This window comes from Protopterus annectens, chromosome 2.part1 (assembly GCF_019279795.1).
Source record: "Protopterus annectens isolate FY-2018-M chromosome 2.part1, PAN1.0, whole genome shotgun sequence".
NCBI lineage: Eukaryota > Metazoa > Chordata > Ceratodontiformes > Protopteridae > Protopterus > Protopterus annectens.
The window spans coordinates 332270709-332294915 of record NC_056729.1 but is presented as its reverse complement, the minus strand read 5'-3'; the positions used below and the strand labels follow the sequence as shown (position 1 = coordinate 332294915).

The 24207-nt window shown below is 43.3% G+C and overlaps 1 protein-coding gene across 2 annotated transcripts in view; it reads right to left on the bottom strand.

The window, feature by feature from the left end:
• The window catches only part of SEL1L3 (SEL1L family member 3), a 1757172-nt gene that overhangs the window by 595528 nt on the left and 1137437 nt on the right, over positions 1–24207 (bottom strand). For both annotated transcript variants that reach the window (XM_044062158.1, XM_044062159.1), the window contains exon 11: positions 9715–9894. In XM_044062158.1, coding sequence (XP_043918093.1) covers positions 9715–9894 — 180 coding nt within the window. The remainder of the gene's footprint in view (positions 1–9714; positions 9895–24207) is intronic.

Below are 24207 nucleotides of genomic sequence, written 5' to 3'. Positions count from 1 at the left end.
ACCATCTGCATTGACTTGCCCTTGTCTTCCATTTTCTTAATCACCTCCTCTGCCTTAGGACCAAACAATTGTTCCTTATCCAAGGGGGCGTCAAGAAGTTTTGATTTAACCTGATCAGGCAATAATTGCTCCCTCAACCATGCATGCCTTCTAATGACTGAGCTAGAAATTGCAGCCCTGCTAGAGGCTTCCAAAGCATCAAAGCGGCAATGCAGGGAATGCTTGGCCACTTGAGAGCTGGAGTGTAACAGATCTCCTAGTTCTCTGGTAGTACTGCTTTCTGGTAAGGTGGATATTTTCTGCTTTAATAAGTCAAGCATGTTCTGTTAATATTTAAGCATATGGAACTGGCAATTGAGAGCTCTAATGGCTAGGGTAACCGAAGTGTAGACCTTTTTGCCCCATCGGTCCAAGGCTCTGCTCTCCTTGACAGAGGGTATGGGATTCTTGGAGGAAAGGGCCCTAGCCCCCTTAGGTCTCTGAGTAATGACTTCTGGGTCAGCTGCAGTATTCTTAACAAATACTTATGGGTGTCTGGCACCCTATAATATCTGTCAGGCTTTCTGGGTGCAGGAGGAAGGGCATCAGGGGTGATGCCAGACTCCAAGATGGCATCCTCCACCACATCCAGAATGGGAGGAATGGCTAACAGTTTATGTTGTGGCAAGTCCAGGAACTCTTTCAGTCTCTTCTTTGACTGGGGGTAGTCCTGAGCCTCCCAATGGAAATGCTCTCAGAGGGAATTTAAGGTCTCCCCGAATGAGAGGTCCTCAGGAGGGGATGCAGAAGGAATGGATTCCACCACATCTGAATTTTCAAAGGCTGCCAGGGGGTGTTCTTCAGTGTCTGAGTCCAGAAATTCAGAGTCCTCTGACTCTGAAAGCACCTCTGAAGAAAGGTCCCTTTTTCTTTTGGCTGGGGTAGCTTGAGCAGACTGGTTACCCCTGATGAGAGAGATTAAATCCTCAGCCATCCTAAGTAATTGCTGAGACTGAGCAGGTTGGGTGGGAGGTAGTAGGTGACTGGGCTACTAGGAAGGTGTTTTCCCAGGGGTGGCCTTGGTCTAAGGTCTAAGTGATTCAATGGGCTAATGTGTGGTTTTTAACTGGTGGCGTGGTTGGCAGTCTTTGTCTGGCATCGATCATCTGAAAGGCCTCCTTGGAAGCCAGTGCCTGCAAAATGGCTCTGGACCCAACCATGGGGCTGGCAACTGACATTTTGGTAGGAGAAGCCTGATCCGGCAGTGTACCAGACTCCAAAAGGGTCTCATTAGAGGCCTGGGATGGCTCTTCAGCTGTCATCAGGGGCTGTGTATGCACCTCACTGAGTTCCACTCTACTAGTGGATGGTTGGCTGGCTGACTTCAGGTTTGAGTCGTCTGAGGGCCTAACCTTCTGTGGTCTTTTTCCTTTTCCTTTCTCTTTTTTGGAATTTCCACAGTAGACTGACCGACAGCTGCCATTTCACATTGGTAACTACTCTCCCTGAAATGCCTACCTACAAATCCATCTCTTCTACGGATGGTCCGAGCATTAAATAAGGTACAGAACCAACATCTGGGGACATGGTGGTCTGGGCCTAAACAAGTTACACACAGATTATGAAAGTTTTGGTGTGGTACTTGTTTTCCACAACAGAGACAGTTATTCACTTTCTCAGACATTGGTTTAAGTCCAAGAAAAGATTCCCCAATGGGTCACTTAACTTTTAGTAGGTTTCTCCCTCACTCTGGCAACAGCCAACCAATGCACTCACAAACTGCTTGTGCTTCAGGCTCCATGGAAAGAAAAACTGATGTAATGGCGTTGTCTGCCTCCTTTTATAGCCCTGACAACTTGGCGTCAGTCTCAGGCGACTGACTGCCAACCCAGGAGGGAAATCCTTTATTCTGGTATTTGGGCCTGCCGAGGGCTACCCAGCAGGGATAACCCACACGTGATGACTGCAACAGTGAAACACGAAGAACATCTGCAGTTGCAAATGTTATATATTACTCAGAATCTATCCAGTCATTGTTAGTTAAGAATTATACAGTTCATTCAAATCCTGGGTTCTTTTAAACCTCGTTCCTTCTCTGCATATTTTGTTCCCACAATTCCCATTTTTCCTATGTAATTTGCTCATTCCCTTTTTGCAAGATCCCAACTCCAGTTGTCTTATGTCTTTTACTATACTCACAACTTCTAGTAAAGCTGATTTAGACTTTAATTTCCATTTTCTAGTAACTGCTTTTTTGGCAGCCACCATAATTAGATTCAGCAAGACTTTACCATGTCTAGGCAATTCTGATTCTGTATCATAAATCAAAAAAAGTCATCTCCCCAGTCAATCCACTCTGCACACCCAGCATCCTGGACAGAGCAGCCTGCAGGGATCCCCAAAGTCTGCCACTTCATTACACTCCCAAAAATATGTTCCCAATTACCTCTTTCTTCCCCGTCACACCTCCAACATTTGCTATCCACCTGAGGAAAAATTATTTGGAGTCTACTTGAGGTATAAAAATACCTATATAAACACTTCCAGGCAAAGATCCTAAATCTTCAAGACTTTGTTGCCTATTTGGGAGAAAAACATTTATCCCCCACTATCTCTTTGCGAATTGCTTATCCAGTCTTTCTTCCCAATCCTGTCTAAGCTACTCTGATTGATTCTTATAGTTATCATGCAATATTTTATATGCTCTACTAATTAATCTTTTGTTAACACCTGCTTCTGTTCTAGATTCTATTAAAAACTCTACTAGTGCTGGTCTTTCATTTAGGAACCCCCTATTTCTTTCTCTTTGCCTATACTCTGATTTCAATCCTTGATAGGGAAGGCAATCTCTATCCTGCAGTCCAAATAAATTCTTGGCATCTTCCCATTCTGTTATCTTTCCTTTTCTAGTTATTTGGACCCAATACCTTGGATCCTTTGCCAATTTTCTCCAATAAATTACAGCCCCCTCTTGCCTATTGTCTGTATCCCTAACTGCAGTCATCCTATTGGCAGAATCTGTTTTCTCCATTCCTGTGCTGCTTCTTAAAATGCTCCCTGCTACTTTATGGATATAATATTCTGTATGATTATCATCAGAACTCTTTCACTTTTTGCTTCTTTTTAATAGTAAAATCACAGAAAAGGGCTGACCTGTGTCAAGGACATCATCATGGGGAACAGGTAGGCAGAAAAGCGTTCCACACTCCTTCCTCCAAAACCAGCAATAGTGGTTCTCTCATTCCCACAGAGGAAACTGCAGCAGTCATACAGGATATGTCTACAACCTAGTCCAAGGTGGCTAAAGGGACTACACCAGATGAAACAAGGGGAAAAGATGAGTGATCTAAAGAACTGGAAATGGCCACTGCAGGGTCACCCTTCTGTGAATAAGGCAAGGACATAGCCTACTGAATTGGCAAAGGCTGTTTAGCAATTTTCTTCTTCTTATGTCCAGAGGAATAAAGGATCAAGGAACTGTTAAGCTGTTCTACGGTTAAGCCAAGAAGGCTGAACCTCAGTAAGCAATGTCTGCTAAACTCAGTAAAAGGTAAGTAGCACAAAAGTAGCGACTTCTTAAAAAATTCACAGTGACAAACACAAAACAGTGTTCTAGACCCTAAAAGTAATTTTTGAAATTAATGTCAGTAAAAGTTAAATAAATGTGTTTAATGCAAATATTCACATAAAAAAAACAAAATTTAAAATACTGACAGGAAGGTGTCATGAGTTACTAAAACATCAAAAGCTAACAAAACTAAAACAGATCTCAAGCATATCTCATAGAAAAGCATTGTTTTATAAAAAGCAGAAACGTGTGAAAGATTTTTCCTCTGAAGGTAAGTTATTTTCCCAGCTCATTGATCCTCAAAAGCCCACAACAGGAGCGCTCTTCAATAGCAGGAAAGCTGTAAAGGACTTGGCACCCAAACAGCTGATTTTCTCTCTGCCTAGCTTGAGCTTTCAATGGTTTGGGCATGTGGAAGCTTGCTGGCTGATAAATCCTAGCAGGGTATAACCCCTATAGCTTAGGCTACTGCAGTAGAGATAAAATGTTGCACTTTGTGAGTGTTATATTTTTTCCTCACCCCCTCCTTTTTATTTGAGTTTTTACAACCTCAGAATGAATATATCTGTCAATCTATACCTTCATTGAAAGATACTCAGTATAAACTTTACTTTTTCATATATAAACAAGTATGAGAAACTCCGCATGCTGGGAATGCAGAAGGTAAGCTCCATAGGTTCATAGGTTCATACTAGGCTATCTGCCCAAGGGCATTTATAAGCCTAGCCCATAGTTATGTGGCTTTCGCCACCCCTTTAGTTTGAATAAAACTATGCCTATTATTTTGCTGTGCCTCTGTCAAGCAGTGACACTGAAGTAATCCCTGGGGTATATCTGCGATCTCCCATCCATTGGTCAAGATTCCTCTTGAACAAGGCCAGCGAGGTGCTCTGCCTCACATGTACCGGGATTTTGTTCCACAGCATAGGGAGTCTCTGGGTGATGAATCTGTCCCTCCAGCATGTTCTATTAATAACCGTGTCAAGGTTTAAGTCTCCGCCTTGTGGTTCTGAGGGATCTAGATTTTTGAGGTGAAGCATATTCATCAAATCTGGGTTTGACATGGCCTTATATGTCAGGCACAGGTCACCTCTGAGCAAGCGGTATGAGACTGAATAGAGCTGGAGTTCTTTCAGTCGGGCAGCATAAGACATATTTTTGAGACCCTTTATCCTTTTGGTGAGGAACTTTTGGGGCCTTTCCAGCTGCTGCAGGTGTCGGGTCAGATACATTCCGAATGGGGCATTGTACTCAATCATAGGTCTAATGAGTGATGAGTACAGGGGGACGATGACCTCCCTTGATCTAGATGTGAATCCCTTCATGATCAGGTGGGCAATGAAGAAGGTTTTCCTAACTGCTTTAGCAACATGAGTGTCAAACGAAAGGCTACTGTCAACCTGGGTCCCCAGATCCCTGATGACTTCTTCTGTGCTCAGTGGATTGCCACCTATATGGTAGCTAGGGGTAACCTTGTTTTTCCCAAAGGGTATGACTATGCATTTCTTGGCGTTTAACTTTAGGCCATGGCTCTGGCACCAGTTATCCGTTTCTGTGAGGCCCTTCTGAAGGATATCTGTGTCAGATGTGTTTTCGACTATGGCGCCCAGTTTGCAGTCATCTGCAAACTTTGTCAGCCATAACCCTCCTGTGTTTGCTTGTACTTCAGAAAAGTAGATGCCGAACAAGAGTGGACCCAGGACTGAGCCCTGTGGGACACCACTTGTGACAGGCTTTGAGTCTGACATGGCTCCAGCAATTCTGACCCTGTGGGTTCTGTCACTTAGCCAGTTTGCAACCCATCTTGTGATGTATGGGTTTACATTCAAGCTGATGAGTTTTTCGATGATACCTGAGTGGGGTATTGTGTCAAGGCCTTTGCCAGGTCGAGGTAGGCTGTATGGACTGCCTTTCCCTCATCAATGGCCTTGGTGACTGTCTCGAAAAAGTCAACCAAGTTTAAAAGGCATGATCTGCCTTTGACAAAGCCAAACTGGGTTGGATCCAAAGTCTGTAAGTTCCCTATGTCTTTATTTATGAGTTCCATTATGATCCTCTCCATGGCTTTGCAGATAAGGCTTGTCAAGCTAATGGGACGGTAATTTCCAGGGTCGGTGGAGGCACCGCCCTTGTGAAGTGGGACCACAGTCGCCGTCGCCACTCCTTGGGTACGTATCCTGAGGTGAGGCTAAGATTAAACAGCTGTCCTAACTGCGGGTTTAATTCCTCATTGAGTTTGTGGAGCACACAGCCGGGGACACCATCCGGTCCCATGGATGCTGTGTTTTTTGCCTTGGAGAGAGCAGTTCTCACCTGGGCGTTGGAGATGTTTGGGGGCTACAATCCTCTGGTATAGATATCTCTCCTTTTGGGGAGAAGTTTGCACTGAACCTGTCAGCCAGTATGCTGGCAATGTGTGTAGGTTCAGTAATCTTCACATCATTTTGAACTAATTCTGAGCATATATGGGAGTTTCCTCCTAGGTTTCTAACATAGCTAAAGAAGGCCTTATGATTGTCTTTTGAGTCCTTGGCGATTTTTCTCTCAAAATTTGCCTTGGATGATTTTATGAGAGCTCTTAGTTTTTTACTTATAATGATCAAAGGTGTCTTACCTTTCAAGGATTTTGCTCTATCTTGTAGTAGCTACCTCCTTTTGTTGTAGAGCTTGTTTATGGCTGGGGTCCACCAGACTGGACGCTTGCCTTTGGTACAAAGAGTCTTAGTTTTGTTTGGGATTGCCTGATCCATGCAGTCCTGTAGGTGCTGGTAGAAGGCATTTGTAAGTGATTCAGCGGTTTGAGTAATGTTTACCACTGGCTCAGGGGCCTTAAAGGAGACCACACTAGTGTTTAGGAGTGTGAAGCTAGCTTTTGAGAGGTGTTTCACTGTGGTCTTTTTTATTTCAGGTGGGGGCGGGATGAGGACCTCCAGCGAGATTAGTTTATGATCTGATCTCACCAGTCAGGGGTATACTTCCGGTGTTGAACATTGTGATCCCATGTTCGTGATGATGAGATCAAGTATGTTTTCTCCTCTTGTGGGGATGGTGACTATTTGTTCCATGGCATTTGAGTTTATGAACTCCAGGAACCTTTGGGCTAGAGTGTTTGGGCTTGAGTAGTGTTCCCAGTCTATATTAGGGTAGTTGAAGTCACCTAGTATGATGGTGTTTGGAGATACATTTATCCCCTCCAATGTTTTCAGGAAGGCCATGTGAGGTTCCTGAGTTTGAGAGGGTGGCATGTAACATGCTACAAATTGCAGAGCAGTCTTGCCTATGGTTAATTGCACCTGGATGGTCTCCGATGCATCGTGCGTTGCCACCAACCTTGAGGTGTGGGTGTCCTTTATGAATATGGACACCCCCCCTCCTTTCTTGGTGTTGTCTGGATTTTGGGGCCGGAACACATGATATGAGGTGAAACCTGATAGTGCTGGGGTGCTCTCAGGAGCCTTGAACCAGATTTCTGTCACAGCACAGACATCGATGTTCTCCATACTGAGAAGGGCCTTGAGTGCGTGCATCTTGAGATTGAGACTTCTGGCATTGAGCAGCATTACCCTTAGTTTTTTTCCTTTTTTGTGTTCTAGGGTGGTAGGTTTAGAATTTGAGCCTTGCCTAAAAAAGGCACTATGGGGGTGGCAAGAGCCTTTGCCAATATCCGGAAGCCTAGGGGTGACAGGTGCAAGCTGTCCCTCATGGCAGCGTGGCTTGTCCAGCATGTCATCCCAGGCAGACAGACATTGTATCCCCTTTGAATGACACCAGAATTTAAGCCAATTATTAAAGCTGATCATCTTATCACTGTATTGTGGCATCATTCTAGGTGAAGGTAGGATACTGCTCAAGGTCAGGGTCATACCTGCATGGGCTACATAATCAGAGAGCTCCTCAATGTCTCTTTTCATGTAGTCCAAGGAGGTACGTCTCAGGTCGTTGACACCAGCGTGTACAATGACTGAGTCGTACTTGTACCTGCTGTTGAGAGACCTGAGTGCTTGCGTTATGTGGCGGATTCTAGCGCCCGACAGGCAGCTTACTGTGACCTTCTCCTTACTCAGTCTGGTGAGCGGGACGTCAGTGTGTCTGACTATGGAGTCATCTATGACAAGTATGTTTGGTGTTGTATTTGGCCTTAAGGGCAGTGACTGCTTTGCACACTGATTTTGTTGTTTATGTGTTGCTTGGGTGGTGTATTGAGTTTGCAGTTGCTTGGGTGTCTGCTTTGGAGGCCTCTGCTGTTTAGGTAAATTTTTACTCAGAGCCTCCGAGTATGTCTTAGTGTGTTTATGTGTTTGATTCAGTGGTGTGGTTGAGTTATGTGAGACTGGTATTGTGGTGTGTGTAGTTGCCTTCTCCTCCTGCCTGGTCTTGCCAGTCCTGAGTTGAGAGAGCTCAGCCTCCAGTCTGGCTAAATAGCTGCATCTCTCACAAGTGTTAGTGTTACGTGGGAGGAGGAGAGGGTTGTCCGTGTACATGAGGCAATTGTAACATTGTCTCAGAATTCCCAGATTCACCAACTGGGCAGGAGAGGACGCCAGCATCTGACCCTTCGACATGCTAGAAAGAATTATGAGTTGGTATGAGACAGAAAAGTAGTGGGCTTAACAGGGAAGTGGGCACTCCTGGGGGGTTTTGCTAGTGAGAGATTTGTATAATATAGGAGTGCTTGACCTACAAAGAGAATGCTTATAAGACAAGGGATATGCTTATAAGACAAGTGCTGAGCTTTTTGAGAAGAAAAAGCTATTTGGAACAAGTGCTGCACTTTTTAGTGAAGGTGTAAACTGTTTAGGTTCCTAACAGAGCAATTCTAAGGGAAAAATTGAAGAACAGACTTTCTGGAGCCAGAAAGAGTTTAACCTTGTTTAACCGGCGCTGCCCGATGCTGCTCTAGTGGCAACTCCGCACTAAAGCACGTTAAAGTGTGCTTGATAGCAGGGGCTGGAAAGAAGCAGGAATAGACCCAAAACGGACAATAAAACTACAGTTTCAAGTCAGTAACCACCTCTACGGGGGGCAGGGAAGCTGCTCAATGTTATTCACTGCCACTGATCAACACAGAGACCCTCCTTCAGCCCAAGCAAAAATGGCCTCCCAGAAACTTTCAAACAGTTCAGGAACAGCAAGCCTGTAACTGAACTTTTTTTAACTCTCAGAAAAGTGGGAAAAAAGCAAGATTTTTTTTTTTGTTTTTGTTTTTTACAGAGATAGCAGAGGTTCACAAGTAATATCAAGTTATGCAGCACAGCCTTGGGAATCTTGCTTTTCTGAGTTACAACCTCCCCAGCTTTTAGACATTTTAGGATCTCTTAATTGTATTACGATTAAATGGCATATGACTATTCATAGTAAATCCCAGTGACTCGCCTGTCTTTAATTTAAAAGGAAAACCAAACCTGCAGACTTTGAGATGCTGTTGTAGGCAAATAAACTTAGTTTGTGTGCTATTTTTAACACATAAAAGCCACAGACTACAGATGTTGTTCTTACCAGAGAAAGACTGGATGCTCTTCTTACCAAAGAAAGCCAGAGAGGCGGTGGATGTTGATCTTACCAGGAAGTCAGAGAGTGTGAAAGTCATTCTCACACTGCAGAAGGAAGACTTTAAAAAATATGGGCAAAAAGTTATCCTACAAAGGATTTCAGTGTTCCTGACATAAAAGTAATATTTATCTGCTCAGCTCAAGAAAAGTTTTGTTTAACAGATTTTAATGCCAAAGAATGCAGAGTTTCTCAAACTTGTTTATATCTGAAAAGTAAAGTCTATACTGAGTAGCTTTCAAGGATGAAGAAAATGTTCTGCTTTCAGCTGTAACCATCTTTTGTTGATATCAAAGTCACAGGCAGAAGCCTTCATTTTTGAACTGAAAAAGTATACAGAGAATATTTTTGTGTACCTTACAAGTGCAGGTAGTCCCAACAGCTTCACATATGGACAAAGATGTGTACATCAACAATAAAAAATATAAAATAAAATAACATACAATAAAATAAATATAAGCAAACAATAGCTTCCTAAAATAACTGAAGCTTACATTTTTTTTTATAAACAGTATAGGCAGCATCAACTGTGCAATGCTGTTCATACCTCAAAGAAAGAAACAATACTATATTATGAAAAAAATTGGAGATACAAAAGCAAAAGTGAACATAGTATTTACCTGCTTTCCTTCTGTGATGCGTCGATCAAGGGATGTTTGTGCAGCAATATTTGCATAGTAGCCATAAGACAAATCATGGTCAAGGAGATAGCCATCAATTCCTTGCAGGTGTTTGTATCCAAGATGCATTAGAGCAAGTCTGTCATCTCCTTGTGCAGCAACCAAACTGTAAAGTAGCCCCTGCCAGATAAGTCCATAAAGCAAACAAACACAAATTAGTTTCCTTACAATTTTATAATTTGCTTGTTACAGGCAAGAATCATTCTTACTGTGATACTGGGACTGACTGCTCTTCACAGCTTTCTGCAGTAAGTCTGAATGTTTCAGGAGCAAATCTCCAAAAAATTATAAAGGTACAGACCAATCTATGTCTACAAAATTTCTACATTTGTGGGAACAACAGGGGAGTTTAACTAAGAGTTACTAAGAAGCAGCTTCCAGTTGAGGGAAAAAAATACAGGCTGAACTCCAGAGAAGTATATTTTCCGAAGGTAGATAATTCTGATTAGTGGAATAGAATGTAGATACATGCTACATTACAGAATTAGGAATAACTTTAACTCTAAGGGGAAACTCTGCTAATTATGACAGCTGGACTAAGTCAGAGGTCCTCAGTGAAATTCAGGAGTCAGTGGCCACACACCATAATTAAAATACTCATGGGACCTAATGGTCAAAGATCCAACAGTATTAACAAATTCAGCTAGCCATTGCAGAAACTTTCACTCAAGAATTGCTGCTGGACAAATTACACAAATCTAATTTTGGGGAAAATGTTACAGACTGGTTACATAGCTACTTTATTGACAGGACATTTCAAGCACTCTCCAATAACCAACTATCCATTAATGGTACCATCACTACTGGAATCCTCCAAGAAGCTGTTTAGACCCTTTTCTCTTCTCTCCATTCATTAATGACATAACTAGAAGCTTGGCTGTTCACAACCTCACCCTTTATGCAGATGATATACTTGCTCTTCAAGCAAATCATTGTTTTAGCACCCCTCAAAGGCAACTCCAGTAAGCCTTCTAAGAGCTATGTCAATGGTCCACTCAAAATAAGCTTCTGATTAACCAGAAAAAAAAAATACTAACTTTATGCTTTTCACCTCTTCTCAGAAACTGCAACTATCTGTGACAATGATAACAACCATATTCCTAATGTCATAAAATACAAATATTTAGGCCTAACCCCTGATTCATTATTAACCTTTACCACTGTCTTGCTCTCCGCGTAATACACACTCACACTCTATTCTACTCAACCATCATCCTTTTAGGAAACTCATTGGGAAATATCCTTCTCCAGAGTTGGACAGATCTTTGTAATCAGCTTCTGGCAAATGTCAGAGGCCAAGACACTATGGCCGGGATTCACTAATCCCCCGTGTAAGACTAACTAAGTCTTACATGGACACTGCAGTGTAAGTGTATGATGTCAGCACGTTATGCATATTCATGAGGGTGCGATGACTCACTCTAAGGCTTACACGGACCATGCACGAGTGCAGGGGGCATGTCAGACTGCCAAGCAGTCCAAATATCCACGCCCTTGCAAGTGCCTAAACTGCAAATGTCAACAGAAATGAGCGAGTATGCTCAAATGTCCACATACACAACACTACACTCCCCCACATTCTAAATCCCTGTACAAGTGTAAAATGTAAAGTTTCCTTTTTTTTTTTATTATTCCCGATATAGCTGCCCGTATTTGCGTGTGTATGCGTGGGTTTGCCCATTGCTTAGCTACAGTTAGCAGTGTAGACATCGAAGAGGATAATAAACTATTTATATGCAAATTAAGGGAAATAGCAATAGCATAGTGGTAGAGCCCTCGCACAAAGAGTATGCATTCCGGGTTCGAGTCCCGCCACTCCACTACCTATTTTCTGTAGGAAATGTGTGCATAAAAATAATTCCTGACATTTACCTTTTAAATCCCAGTAAAATGCATTGAAATGGCCTATGCGTTAGTGAACAATATTTTATATATATATATATATATATATATATATATATATATATATATATATATATATATATATAAGAAGGTGGAATGGTCATGCATACTGATGAATGCATAAGTAACGTATCTTAAGAATGTGAAGCACTGCTAAGCAAAGTCCACTAGTATTAAGCGCAGTGAAGTATAATTGCTCATAGCTTAGCAGTGCTTTAACTAGCGCAATAGTTTTGCGCGGAGCTGCGCATCGCGCCAACTAGCGCAAACAAAACATGTTTGCATGGAGGTGTGCACTGCACCAACTAGCGCAACATTGGGCAACATCGGGCAACGTAGAGCAACGTCGGGCAAAGCTGAGCAAAGTCGGCTAAACACAGCCAAACCCCCTATCCGGTCTGGCCAGTAGTAAAATAAAAAGCAATGACAGGCCTCGAGCCCGGGATAATGTGCACCGTAATCACAGTACTAAACCACTAAGCCATGACAGCTTTAAATATGGATGCATTTCCAACACACTCATATATATCAGTGGAAGTTTACCCATTGCTAAGCAGGTTTGCTCTTAGCTGAGATATTTCAAAACTGGCCAATCACAAATAAGTGCAGGAAATGAGACATATTTAAGCTCCATAGGTGGGAATAATTGCCATAACTGGTTGTAGCTCCCATCTGCAGACAGTATGGCCGATGCTGGAGAGGGCTCTCATTTTCGAGCACAACGGCGGGGCATTGAGGAGTCAAAATACATGGTTTGGTTCCTCGTCCATCATCATGATGCAAGATTCCTGCAGGGCCAGTTCCAGGGCACGGAGTACAAAGCGGAAGCCTGGAACCGTTTTGCACATGATCTCACCAGTGCCACAGGCATCCCTTGGACTGGTGAGCAGGTCAGACACCACCATGCAGACCTGAAGAGACGCAAGGAGGACCAACTGAACCACTGGATACAGGAGGCCCGTGGAATGCCAAATGCCCCACTACTGAGTATGTAGCCATGGAATGAAGTATGTAAGAATTGCTATTGTAGTCTATATTATGGATAGGTATGTCTCAATATCCCTTCATTTACTTCACAGCTGCAGGTGTCCGTGCTGCAAATCAGCAAGCCTATGCAGATAGGCTGCTAAGGCTGCGGCACCAGGCAGATTAGTAAATATTCTGCATGTGTGGTCATATAAAAGAAGTGAGAGAGCCTGAAAAAGAGTGTTGTAACCCATTATTAAAGGTATAAAAAGTGTGGAATAACTTCTCTGCATGTACTGTCATATAAAATAAGTGAGACAGCGTGAAAAGGTGTTGTAACCCATTAATAAAGGTATAAAAAGTGTGGAATAACTTCTCTGCATGTACTGTTATATAAAATAAGTGAGACAGCAAGAAAAGGTGTTGTAACCCATTAATAAAGGTATAAAAAGTATTGAATAAAAGACCTCTGCATGCACTGATATATCAAATAATTGAGAAAGCCACTAGAAAAGTGTGTAATGTAATTAATAAAGGTATAATTCCTGGCGTCTGTCCGTGTCACTTTCTGCGATATGTTGTTGTACCCTTGCATAATAGAAATAGCACTGTTGTATTAAGTGCAGTCAACCCACACATGGGTAGGCCCATTTAAAGTGGATGAAAGGAGTGCCAGTAGCTGTTAAGCATATATACAGTCCTCAACTGTCGGTTAATGGCCGGCATGTACAGGTTAATCTGGCACATGAGTAGCTTAATGTGTTTCCCAGAAATGTCAGTATGCTGCTAGAAATGTAGGGGGCTGTTAACACATACCTGAACACATCCAGATATGTAGATACATAAATATAAATGAAAAACATAAATATGTAGCAGTAACATCTGCATCCAGGACAGTTTGTATGTCAGATACAGGTCAGGTATATCAAGAACTAGCAAAATCCATTTCACAATTTAACAGACATTGCCTAGTGTAATAATACATGTAGGGGATATTTAACTGCAGTCAATAGGAATGTAGTGTAAACTATAAGTATAGATAAGTTGTTAATGGAGGTATCTTTTTACCCCACTGTATGTGCATAAATAATGCAATTCCACACCTCAATGGGTAAGTCTAATCTTATAACATTTGTTGGGACACATGTCCTATTGTTATATAAATATCTGCATTTACCTCGATGCATGTGCCCTGTTCACATACCACAATCTTGGTGGCCTGTTGCCACCAATCAATCCTGCATGCTGTTGGAATGACCACTGTTGTTCTATATATGCATGTGCTATGCTTGCTGTTCAACTGTTTGAACTCTGGTGTGTTGGGTTAATGGGAATGCTACTGTATGCTGTTACAACTAAACTGGAATGCTGTTGGCTATTACTAACCCATATTGTCATTAAATCCTCCTAAACATAGAATGTATGGGAAGACCGGTCCCAGTGGACCCACCTGTCCCACCTCAGCTGGTGATGGCACCTAGCACCAGCAGTTCTGGTGCCCAGCCCGGGACACCCTCCTCCGTTGGTCCTATGTCATCTTCGGGTAGAAGCACTGCAGGGGATGGGGCTTGTCCCCCCCATGCAAGTGTGGGCAGAGGAGGGCCACCTATCACCCTCCGAATGGTCCGGGCTGTGGTGCGTAGGGAGATCCAGTGTTCAGTCACTGATCCTCTATGCCAGCTTGAGGCAAGAGTGGCGCGACTCACGGGTGAGCCTGCCCTCCTACGCAGCCCCCAGCACAGCCACCTCTTGGGCTGTGAAGGTGCAGTGGTGACTGCCCATGGGTGGGGATCTCAGTTCCACTGTTGCCATCTGTGGGCTCATGGGCTTGCAATTTCCAAGCAGCCTTCCCCCATCAGTGGTGTTCACCCACCCCATGTGTCATACTCCGCCCCTGTATGCGTCTTGTTTGTCTTGTCTGTTTACCTCCCCAACCTACCTCCCAAAATATACCTACTTCCCCTACCCCACATTCCACTCTTACCAGAAAAAAAGGGGCAATCTGCACCCAAGAAAAAATTACACCCCATACATAGCTGCCCAATTCGCACACATGTCCGCTGGACACAAACAGAAATTTAATTGGCAGTACAACACACTTTGTTGTCCTCACTCCTCTCTCACGGGTGGAAGGTTTCAAAATTCCATTCAAATTACTAGTATATGCACAGCTGTTGCTGTTAAAGAATTGGTCAGCTATGGACCTTCCCTACACCCGTCCTGCACATCCTGAGCTGTTTTCCCTACTGTCTTTTCCTCTTTGTGCCCCTTTTTTCAACACTTTCCTATCTCCCCATTTTCTTTTCATTCAAAGAAATGAGCGCGGGGGTTAGCGGGAGTAAGCACCTTTAAGCAGTAGTCAGTGTGTTTGCATGAGTGTGTACTTAGCTAATCTTGTGTGCGTTTAGCTAAGCATCGCGCAAAACCGCGCAAATCCACTTACAACTGCTTAAAAGTGCCTTAGTCAGTCTGTATGTCAGGGCCCTTGTTCTGCTCAGCAGCAAAGTAAAATACCTCTGTCAGTCTCGAACCCAGGACCTTGTACACACTAGACTGCATGAAGTACCACTGAGCCATGGCAAAAATACAACAAATTGGTGCTGAAACCAATATATCATGCATCAGAATGACTGAATTTAAAGGCCAAATAGGAATGCCATAACACAAATCCTGTTTTGTGGATCTTTACCAGCAGTTCTTGTGGAATTGCATTACATGACAGTGAAAAAAGAACCAGCCATTCTAGCAGGAAATAATGTTACAGCAGCACTTCACAACCCCCAGACAGTATTATAGCAGGACAAACACTAGCATATCTGACTAGGGTAGAGGCCATACTTCCCAACTGTGACAAAAAGTAAGGGTTAGACACCACTTGTACTTCAGGAAATGTGTATTAATCCATATGCTCTGGTTCTCTCAAAGTCTCAACCTAATGTTACTAATATTGTGAAGGTGTACCTCACTTCGACCTACTTTACCCTGTGTCTGTTCAAATATGTACCTGAGTGTTTGAGAGGTCTGGCAGAGGCAGAAACACACAGGCATATCAGCTATTCTGCTGTTACACAATGTGCAAATAGCTTTGGAAGGAGTTCCAGAAGCATACCCTTATGTAGGAGTACAACACTGAAATACCAAGGGATGTAGCCATGTACTGGTAGCAACCAACTGTGACAATGCCATTGTTCCAGTGCTGAAAAGACCGGTGAGGTGCACAAAGAACAACAGGCTAACCTCAGGCTACCATCTGGAGAGGTCCACAGTTGGGAGCTATGCAGACAGACTACTTGCCTTGGTAAACTAACAGGTACACAGCAAACCTTTAAGTCCAGCAAGATAAAGTTCACATATTAAGACATAAATGCTCTCTGTCCTACAGCACCCCTACCCAAATGTACAATAAACCTGTGTGTTCAGGGTCTACCAAGGATATAGGTAAGCATACTCAGTACAGAAATGTATACAGTTTTCTTGAGCAGCCTGTGCCAATGTCAACAGTAAAAAAGCACAAACTGTTCAAAAGTGAGTGAATAAATATTCACAGTATAGCAGTTTACAAACAGTTCATGTGCCAAATGAATACATCTCAATAACTACTTTTGTATGGCAGTAAATTGTATAAGTAGAAAATAAACTGCATACTCCCATGTATCTTGTGGTAGCATATGTAGGGGTGAGTACAATTCTACACTGACAACTGTGTAGTGGAAGTGGCAACATTCAGGTCTGAGTACAACAATTATATCACTGGCTGCACCCCTAGCTTCAGATATAAGAACTATACCCACCTTCTGACTTACACAACGGTCTCCACAGCAAACAAGCATGGCCCCACTCTGGAAAGCTGAAAGGGCTACGCCTACCTGACATAGCAATTTAGAGCATTGGGTTGCTATGACAGTGAGTACTGCAATTACCATATAGCAGGCTGCATGCAATTACCAAATGGTGGCCACCAATTGGTGCAGAGGCCATCACATGCACGTGTGCAGATACCTATAAAAGCAGGATGTACCTGCTGGCCACACATGCAATCATCCCATTGCAGATGGTGAGAGAGAGAGAGACACACACACAGAGAGTGAGAGAGAGATTCACACCCCCACCCACACCAGTGGAAAAAAATATATATATAAACTAATAAAAAAAAAAAAGAAAAGAAAACATAAAACAAATTTATTACATTCAGCCAAAGAGACAGCTAAGTGAAAAATATGAACGCATACAAAGGAAAGGTATGTAACAGATATGTATTTACTGGCATGTAGTAGATGTATTTGAAGACCACTCTACATACTTTGAAACATCAATATGTGGCAGCAGTACATATCTATGCACAGATACCCTGCCTAACTTCTGCCATGGACATATCAGTGTGTAGCTGTGTGCAGTGGGACATAACTGTGATATATGTAGCTCAGCATTAAATGTCAAACATCTGAACCATGTTATCTGTGTTCTGTACAGTAATGTGGACAATGTCTGTTTGGGGGAGTAGCACATACAGCTATATAACCATGGATGCGACAGAGTAACAAATGCATGATAGTCATACCAACGTGCAGCTTAGCATTGGCAACAGCTGTACCAGGCTAGTATGGTAATTAAGCATTTGCAGCTATATATACATCCTCTAATATTACTGTGTGCTCATATGTGACACCTGTTCATGTTGCAGCAAGGCACAACAGGTCAGCCGTGAGGTACATGGACCTACAACAGTGTGGTCCTTGTGTGTGTATGGCACACATATACGGAGAGATCTGTCTGTGTCAGATATATTAGCATCTGTACATGTGCATAGAGCAAGGGACATACTGCAACTGTTTGTAAAAGGTGGATACATATATGTTGTTGAAGGTTGTTATGTGCATATTCTTATATAGGTTGTAGTGTGTGGCAAACCAGACAGCATACAGTGCTGGTATATGACATGTGGTGGTTGAATGCTGTGGGTATGATTTGTCAGGTTTGCAGTGTTGCAGCCAGTGAGGCCTGCTAAAGCAACATGGGCTGAGAACACCTTCAATGCATTCCACACAACACTGTGTAATATTATGACATAACTGTGTTCATAGGTTCATAGGTTGGTACTAGGCTATCAGCCCTAGGGCCTATACAAGCCTAGCCATAACAATTCCCTGGCTATTTCTTCCCACATTATTTACTTTCCTGGACCCCTGTCTAGCAGGGCGACTGACGTGATCCCTGGGGTGAATTTCCTTTCTCCCATCCAATCGTCAAGGTTCCTCTTGAAGAGGTCCAAAGAGGCACTCTGCTTGACATGTATGGGCAATCTATTCCAGAGTCTGGGGAGTCTCTGGGTCAGGAACCTATCCCTCCAGCATGTTTTGTTTATTGTGATGACAAGGTTTAGATCTCTGGAGCGTGTAGCTCTGAGGGATTGGGATTTCTTTGTGTAGCATGTCCAACAGCTCTGGGTTTGACATGGCCTTGTATGTTAAGCAGAGATCGCCTCTGAGTAGACGATATGACAGAGTATATCTGGAGTTTTTTAAGGCGGTCAGCGTAGGGCATCTGCTTTAGGCCTGTGATTCTTTTAGTGAGGTATTTCTGAGGCCTTTCCAGTTGTTGCAGATGTCTTGAGAGGTACATACCAAATGGGGCGTTGTATTCTATAATGGGTCTAATGAGGGATGAGTACAGTGGGACAATGATCTCCTTTTTTCTGGATGAAAAGCCCTTCGTGATGAGGTGTGTCACATAGAAGGATTTCCTGACTGTTGTGGCGATGTGGTTATTGAAGGTGAGACCACTGTCCACCTGTGTCCCTAAGTCTCTTATCACACTTTCTGTGTTTAGTGTACTGCCACCTATATGGTGATTCATGGATACATGTTTTTTTCCCAAAGGGGATAACAATACATTTCTTGGCATTGCGCTTGAGCCCATGGCTCTGGCACCAAGCATCTGTTTCTGTAAGGCCCTTTTGTAGAGTATCCACATCATTTGGGGATTCAATAATGGCTCCCAGTTTGCAGTCATCTGCAAACTTTGTTAGCCAGAGTCCCTTAGTGTTGACCTGTACTTCAGAGAATTAGATGCCAAACAAGAGCGGCCCCAGGACTGAACCCTGAGGTACTCCACTTGTCACTTGTCTGGAGCTGGATTTGGAGTCGGCTACCTTTACAGTGTGGGTTCTATCAGTAAGCCATTTAGCAACCCATTGGGTGACATAGGGATTAATGCCCAACTTAGTAAGTTTATCTATGATTCCAGAGTGGGGGATGGTGTCAAAGGCCTTGGCAAGGTCTAGATAGGCAGTGTGGACCACCTTACCCTTGTCCATGGCTCTGGAGACTGATTCAAAGAAGTCAATCAGGTTCAGGAGACAAGATCGGCCCTTCACAAACCCAAACTGGGTGGGGTCCAGTGTTTGAAGGTTGCCAATGTCTTTGTTTATAAGTTCCATGATAATATGCTCCATGGCCTTGCAGATAAGGCTTGTCAGACTGATGGGATGGTAGTTTCCGGGATCCAAGGTGGATCCCCCCTTGTGGATTGGGATAACTGTAGCTCTGCGCCAGTCAGTGGGCATGAAACCTGAGGTGAGGCTATGATTAAACATGACACTTAAGTGAGGTGCCAGTTCATATTGTAGTTCATGTAGTACACAGCCCGGGATGTCATCTGGTCCCATGGATGCTGTATTCTTGGCTTTACAGAGTGCGTTTTGTACCTGTGTGGCCGTTATTACTGGAATTTGGCAATCTTCCGGTATTGAGATGGGTCATTTAGGGGGTGAGAGTGGGGTGAAGTTGGCACTGAATCGATCTGCCAGGATATTGGCAATATCCTTCGGATCAGTATATTTAATGCCATTCTGTTTTAGCTCAGAGCAGATCTGAGCATTGCCATTTAGATTCTTGACATAATTATAGAATGCTTTGTGGTTGTCTTTGGAATCTTTGGCAATTTTATTTTCGTAACTAGCTTTGGAGGATTTTATGAGGCATCTCAGTTTCTTACTGAGGCTAGTAAGGAGTTTTTGCATCCTGGGATTTTCCTCTTTTCTGCAAAGTTTCTTCCTTTTGTCGTAAAGTTTGCTTATGGGAGGGGACCACAACATTCGCTTCCTGTTTGTGGATGAGAGCACTTTAGTTCTATTTGGGATGGCACGATTCATGCATGAGTGGATGTGCTCGTACAATGCCATAGTGTAGGATTCAGCAGTTGAACTTTCAGTTCCCACCTGCATGGGTGTCATGAAGTTTGTCACTTCTGACTTGAGTAGCATGAAGTTGGCTTTGGAGAAGTTCTTTATGGTGGTTTCTTTACTGGGTCGTGGGGGTGGGATGTGGATGTTAAGGGTGATTAGCTTATGGTCAGACCTGACTAACGAGGGGGTGACCATAGGTATGGAGCATTGATTTCCCATGTTGGTAATGACCAGGTCTAGGATATTGGAGCCCCTGGTGGGACTATGGATTAGTTGATCCAGGCCGTTGGAATTTATGAATTCCAAGAACCGTTGCACAAAGGTGTTGGGACATGAGTAGTTTTCCCAGTTAATGGCAGGGTAGTTAAAATCACCCAGTATTAGGGTGTTTGGTTCTATCTTAATATTTTCCAGTATGTTTAGAAAGGTGTAGTGAGAATCTTGGGGTATGGTGGGGGATCTGTAGCAAGCTACAATTTGGATTGCGGTCTTACCTAGTGTTAATTGCACTTGGAGAATTTCAGACACATTGTGTTGGCCAACTAGCCTGGTGGTGTGAATATCCTTGGTGAATATTGACACTCCTCCACCTTTAGTGTTTTGGTCCTGGTTTGGTGGCCGAAAAGTGTGGTAAGAGTTGTAGCCTGGTATTGCAGGGGTGCTCTCTGGAGCCTTGAACCAGGTCTCAGTTACTGCACAGATATCGATGTTCTCCATTTTTAGGAGTGCCTTGAGAGAGTGCATTTTGAGGTTTAGACTTCTAGCATTGAGTAGCATTACCTTCAGATTTTGCATGCTTGTACCTGTTATGGTGGTGGTTTTGTCCTTTGAAGTTTGCCTAAAAAAGGCACTATAGGGTGGCAAGAGCCTTAGCCAGTAACCTGAATCCCAGGGCGACAGGTGCAGACCATCTCTGGCAAAGCATCGTGGTCTGTCAATCATGTCATCCCAGGCAGACAGATACTGGATCCCCTTTGAATGACACCATAAGCTTAGCCAACTGTTGAAGTCAATCATTTTATCCTTATATTGTGGTATCATTCTGGGCGAAGGCAGGATGCTACTCAGGGCTAGGGTCATACCTGCCTGGGCCACATGATCCGAGAGCTCTTCCATGTCTCTTTTCATGTAGTCCAGGGAGGTACGTCTCAAGTCATTCACTCCAACATGGACAATGACAGAGTCATATTTGTACTTGTTGTGGAGTGACTTGAGTGCATGCGTTATGTGGCGTATCCTGGCACCCGACAGGCAGCTGACTGTAATTTTCTCCTTATTCAACCTGGTGAGAGGGACATCAGTGTGCCGGACTATAGAGTCACCTATGACTAAAGTATTAGGTACATTGTCTTGCCTTAGGGGCTGTTGCTGGGTGGCACACTGGTGTTGTGAACTATGTGACACATTGGTTGTGATTGGTGTTTGTTTGCGTTTCAGCTTCAGAGGTCTTTGTTGCTTGGGCAGTTAAGGGCCTCTCCGCATATGTGGATTTAGTGTTGCTATATGTGGGTGTTGGTGGTGCGGGTTTAGAAGGGCTATGTGTTGCTTGAGGTGTAGTGTGGGTGTTAACCTTCTCCTCTTGACTGTTTAGCACAATCTTGGGTGGAGAGAGCTCTGCTCCCATTTTGGCTATGTAAGTGCATCTCTCACAGGTTGTAGTGTTGGGTGGTAGGAGGAGAGGGTTGTCTGTGTACATGAGGCAATTGCTGCATTGCCCCAGTATGCCCAGATTCACCAGGTGGACAGGAGAAATCACTGGAAGCTGACCGTTGGACATGCCTGGTTTGGGGCTTTTTTTTTTCTTTGTAAAGTATAGGAGCTGTTTCCTTAACAAGGTACTTTGCAATTATAGGCTGTTTAGTGCCTACTATTACTTTCTCCTTGTTAACAAGGAGAGTTCAGTGTTTGTATGTGTTTAAGGCTTCCTAGTGCTTTCCAGCAGATATTAGAGAAAGTGCTAGTCACAGGGATGCTTAAAGGTAAGATTGAAAAGAATGCACTCTGCAGTGTGCACTAGAGAAGTTAGATGTGAAAGTAGGTAACTTGAGTTTTACCTGTTTAAAAAGTTAAGGTTTAGTGGAGAGTTACTATTTTTAAAACAGCAAGATGGACTGAAAGGGGTGGTCACTTTTGTATTTTGGTACTATGAAATAATGTAGGATGGCCAATAAATTTAAATAATTGAAGGGGTGGGATTTCAAAAGTGATGATTTTGTGATTACTCACATAAGCCAGTGAAAGTAGAGAGAAATTAGATATATGGTCAGATTAACATAAGAGGCGGGCAACTAGAAAGACAGTGGTATTTTAACAAGACAACTTAAATGGGTGGGAGGGCGGGAAAAATTCTGCCTGTGTATCTCACAACCTTCCCATACTCAACATTCCCACCATGAAAGGTGGACTGTATATGTGCCTATATGTATATCAATATGTACACTAATGGATGTTCATATGCATGTGTGTATATATACACATATATATAGAGAGAGAGAGTGAGAGAGAGAGAGAGAGAGAGAGAGACAGGGTCAAATTTACTGCAACAGATGTCTGGTGACAAAGCCATGGACTCAAGCTCAATGTTGACACTGCATTGGCATCCCTCCTTGCAAAAACTCAGTACCCATTAACTACCACATAGGTGGTAGTGTACTTAACACTGAAGATGTGACAATAGACCATGGGACACAGGTGGACAGTAGTCTCCCCTTTGATTGTCACAGTGCCACATCAGTCATGTAACCTGTCTACGTGGCACATGTAATCACAAAAGGTGTGTCATCCAGGGATGTATAGGTTAGTGTTCTCCTGTACTCCACACACAGAAAACCCATTATAGAGTACATTGCCACATATGGTATGTACCTCACAAGACATCTACAGTAACTGGAAAGGAGACAGACATACCTCACAAAGGGTAATACCGGCCTCAAACAAATGCCCTATGCAGACTGTCCCACAAAACTACAGCTAGACTGTATCACATACCGTCTACCCAGAGGTGACCTCTGCCTAACATGCAAAGCTATGTGAAACCCAGAGCTGTTGGACATGCTCCACGTAATCAGATCACAATCCCTACGAGCTACACGCTCTAGGGACATAAAGCTTGTCACCTCAATAAACAGCACATGCTGGACGGATAGATCCCTATCTCAGAGACATCCCATACCCTGGCACAAACCACCTATCAATAGCAAACAAAGCTCCTAATTAGCAGTCATCATATATAAACCTGATAATTGTGTGTGAGATAGGAAATACACTCCGGGAATCATCTCTGTGGCTCTGCTTGACAGGGGCACGTGAAATGAAATCACTCGTGTGTCAAAAGCCAGGGTAGCATATGGCTAGACATCTATAGGTCCTAGGGCCAATAGCCTATAACCTACCTACAAACCGATACACACCCACATGTACCTGTTGCAATAATTGCTTTGTGAGGTTGACTGAGTGTGATGGTGAATGTGTTGGTGAATGTGTCCGAGTTCTGTATATGTGTGATAGCTGCATGTATGCTTATTGAGTGTTACTGCTGATGAATCCAACCCTTGAATGAACTGTAGTACTACCTGAAGCTGTATGCCTAAACAGCACAGTAAGGTGTATGTACACATGTCCTGGAACCACTGTATTGTTTGTTCCCTGTAGTCCTCCAGATGACATACCTCAGGCATAAGGTCTTGTAACTACTGACACACAGTACTGTATGGTACACAGATAAAGGTCATGTGTGTTGCCATACTTTGTGTCTGGTATGTATGTCTGATGTGTGTGTGTGTATGCCTGTACCATGGCGTCGGTCATATGTGTGTTACAGGATATAGGTGTGTATCTAGCAACATGTATAGTGTAGTACAGCAGTATGCCACCCATATTGACGAATGAGCACATGTTAGGCAGGGGTTTGCCATCAATGACTAGTGTGGTATGCTGGTAATACTGTGACTGGACCCTACAATCATTGCAATGGATTACATGTTACGTTATGCATTAGCATGATATATACCCCCTGTGGCTAGGTGGTGCATTGTGTCGCATACAGTGTGCCATATACTGCTGTATAGTCTTACATACTGGTTTATCTTTGTTGCTGTGCAGAACATGGTTTGATATATGGAGTGTGCCAGGCACTGTCAGGCAGTTGCAGGTTGAGCACTGATATGTGGTATTGAAAGTGTGTATCCTTTGACAGACAATAGGTTGCTATATATGGCAATTAAATGATATCCGTACTTTAGAATATTAAGTGTGCCACTTGACTTGCTCACACATATTGTTTCTTTGTCTTCCAGGGTAATGGCCCATCATCGTAATCCCTCATACAGCACAGCAGAGGATGAAGTGATAATGGGCACCATGGTTCAGCACTACACCATGCT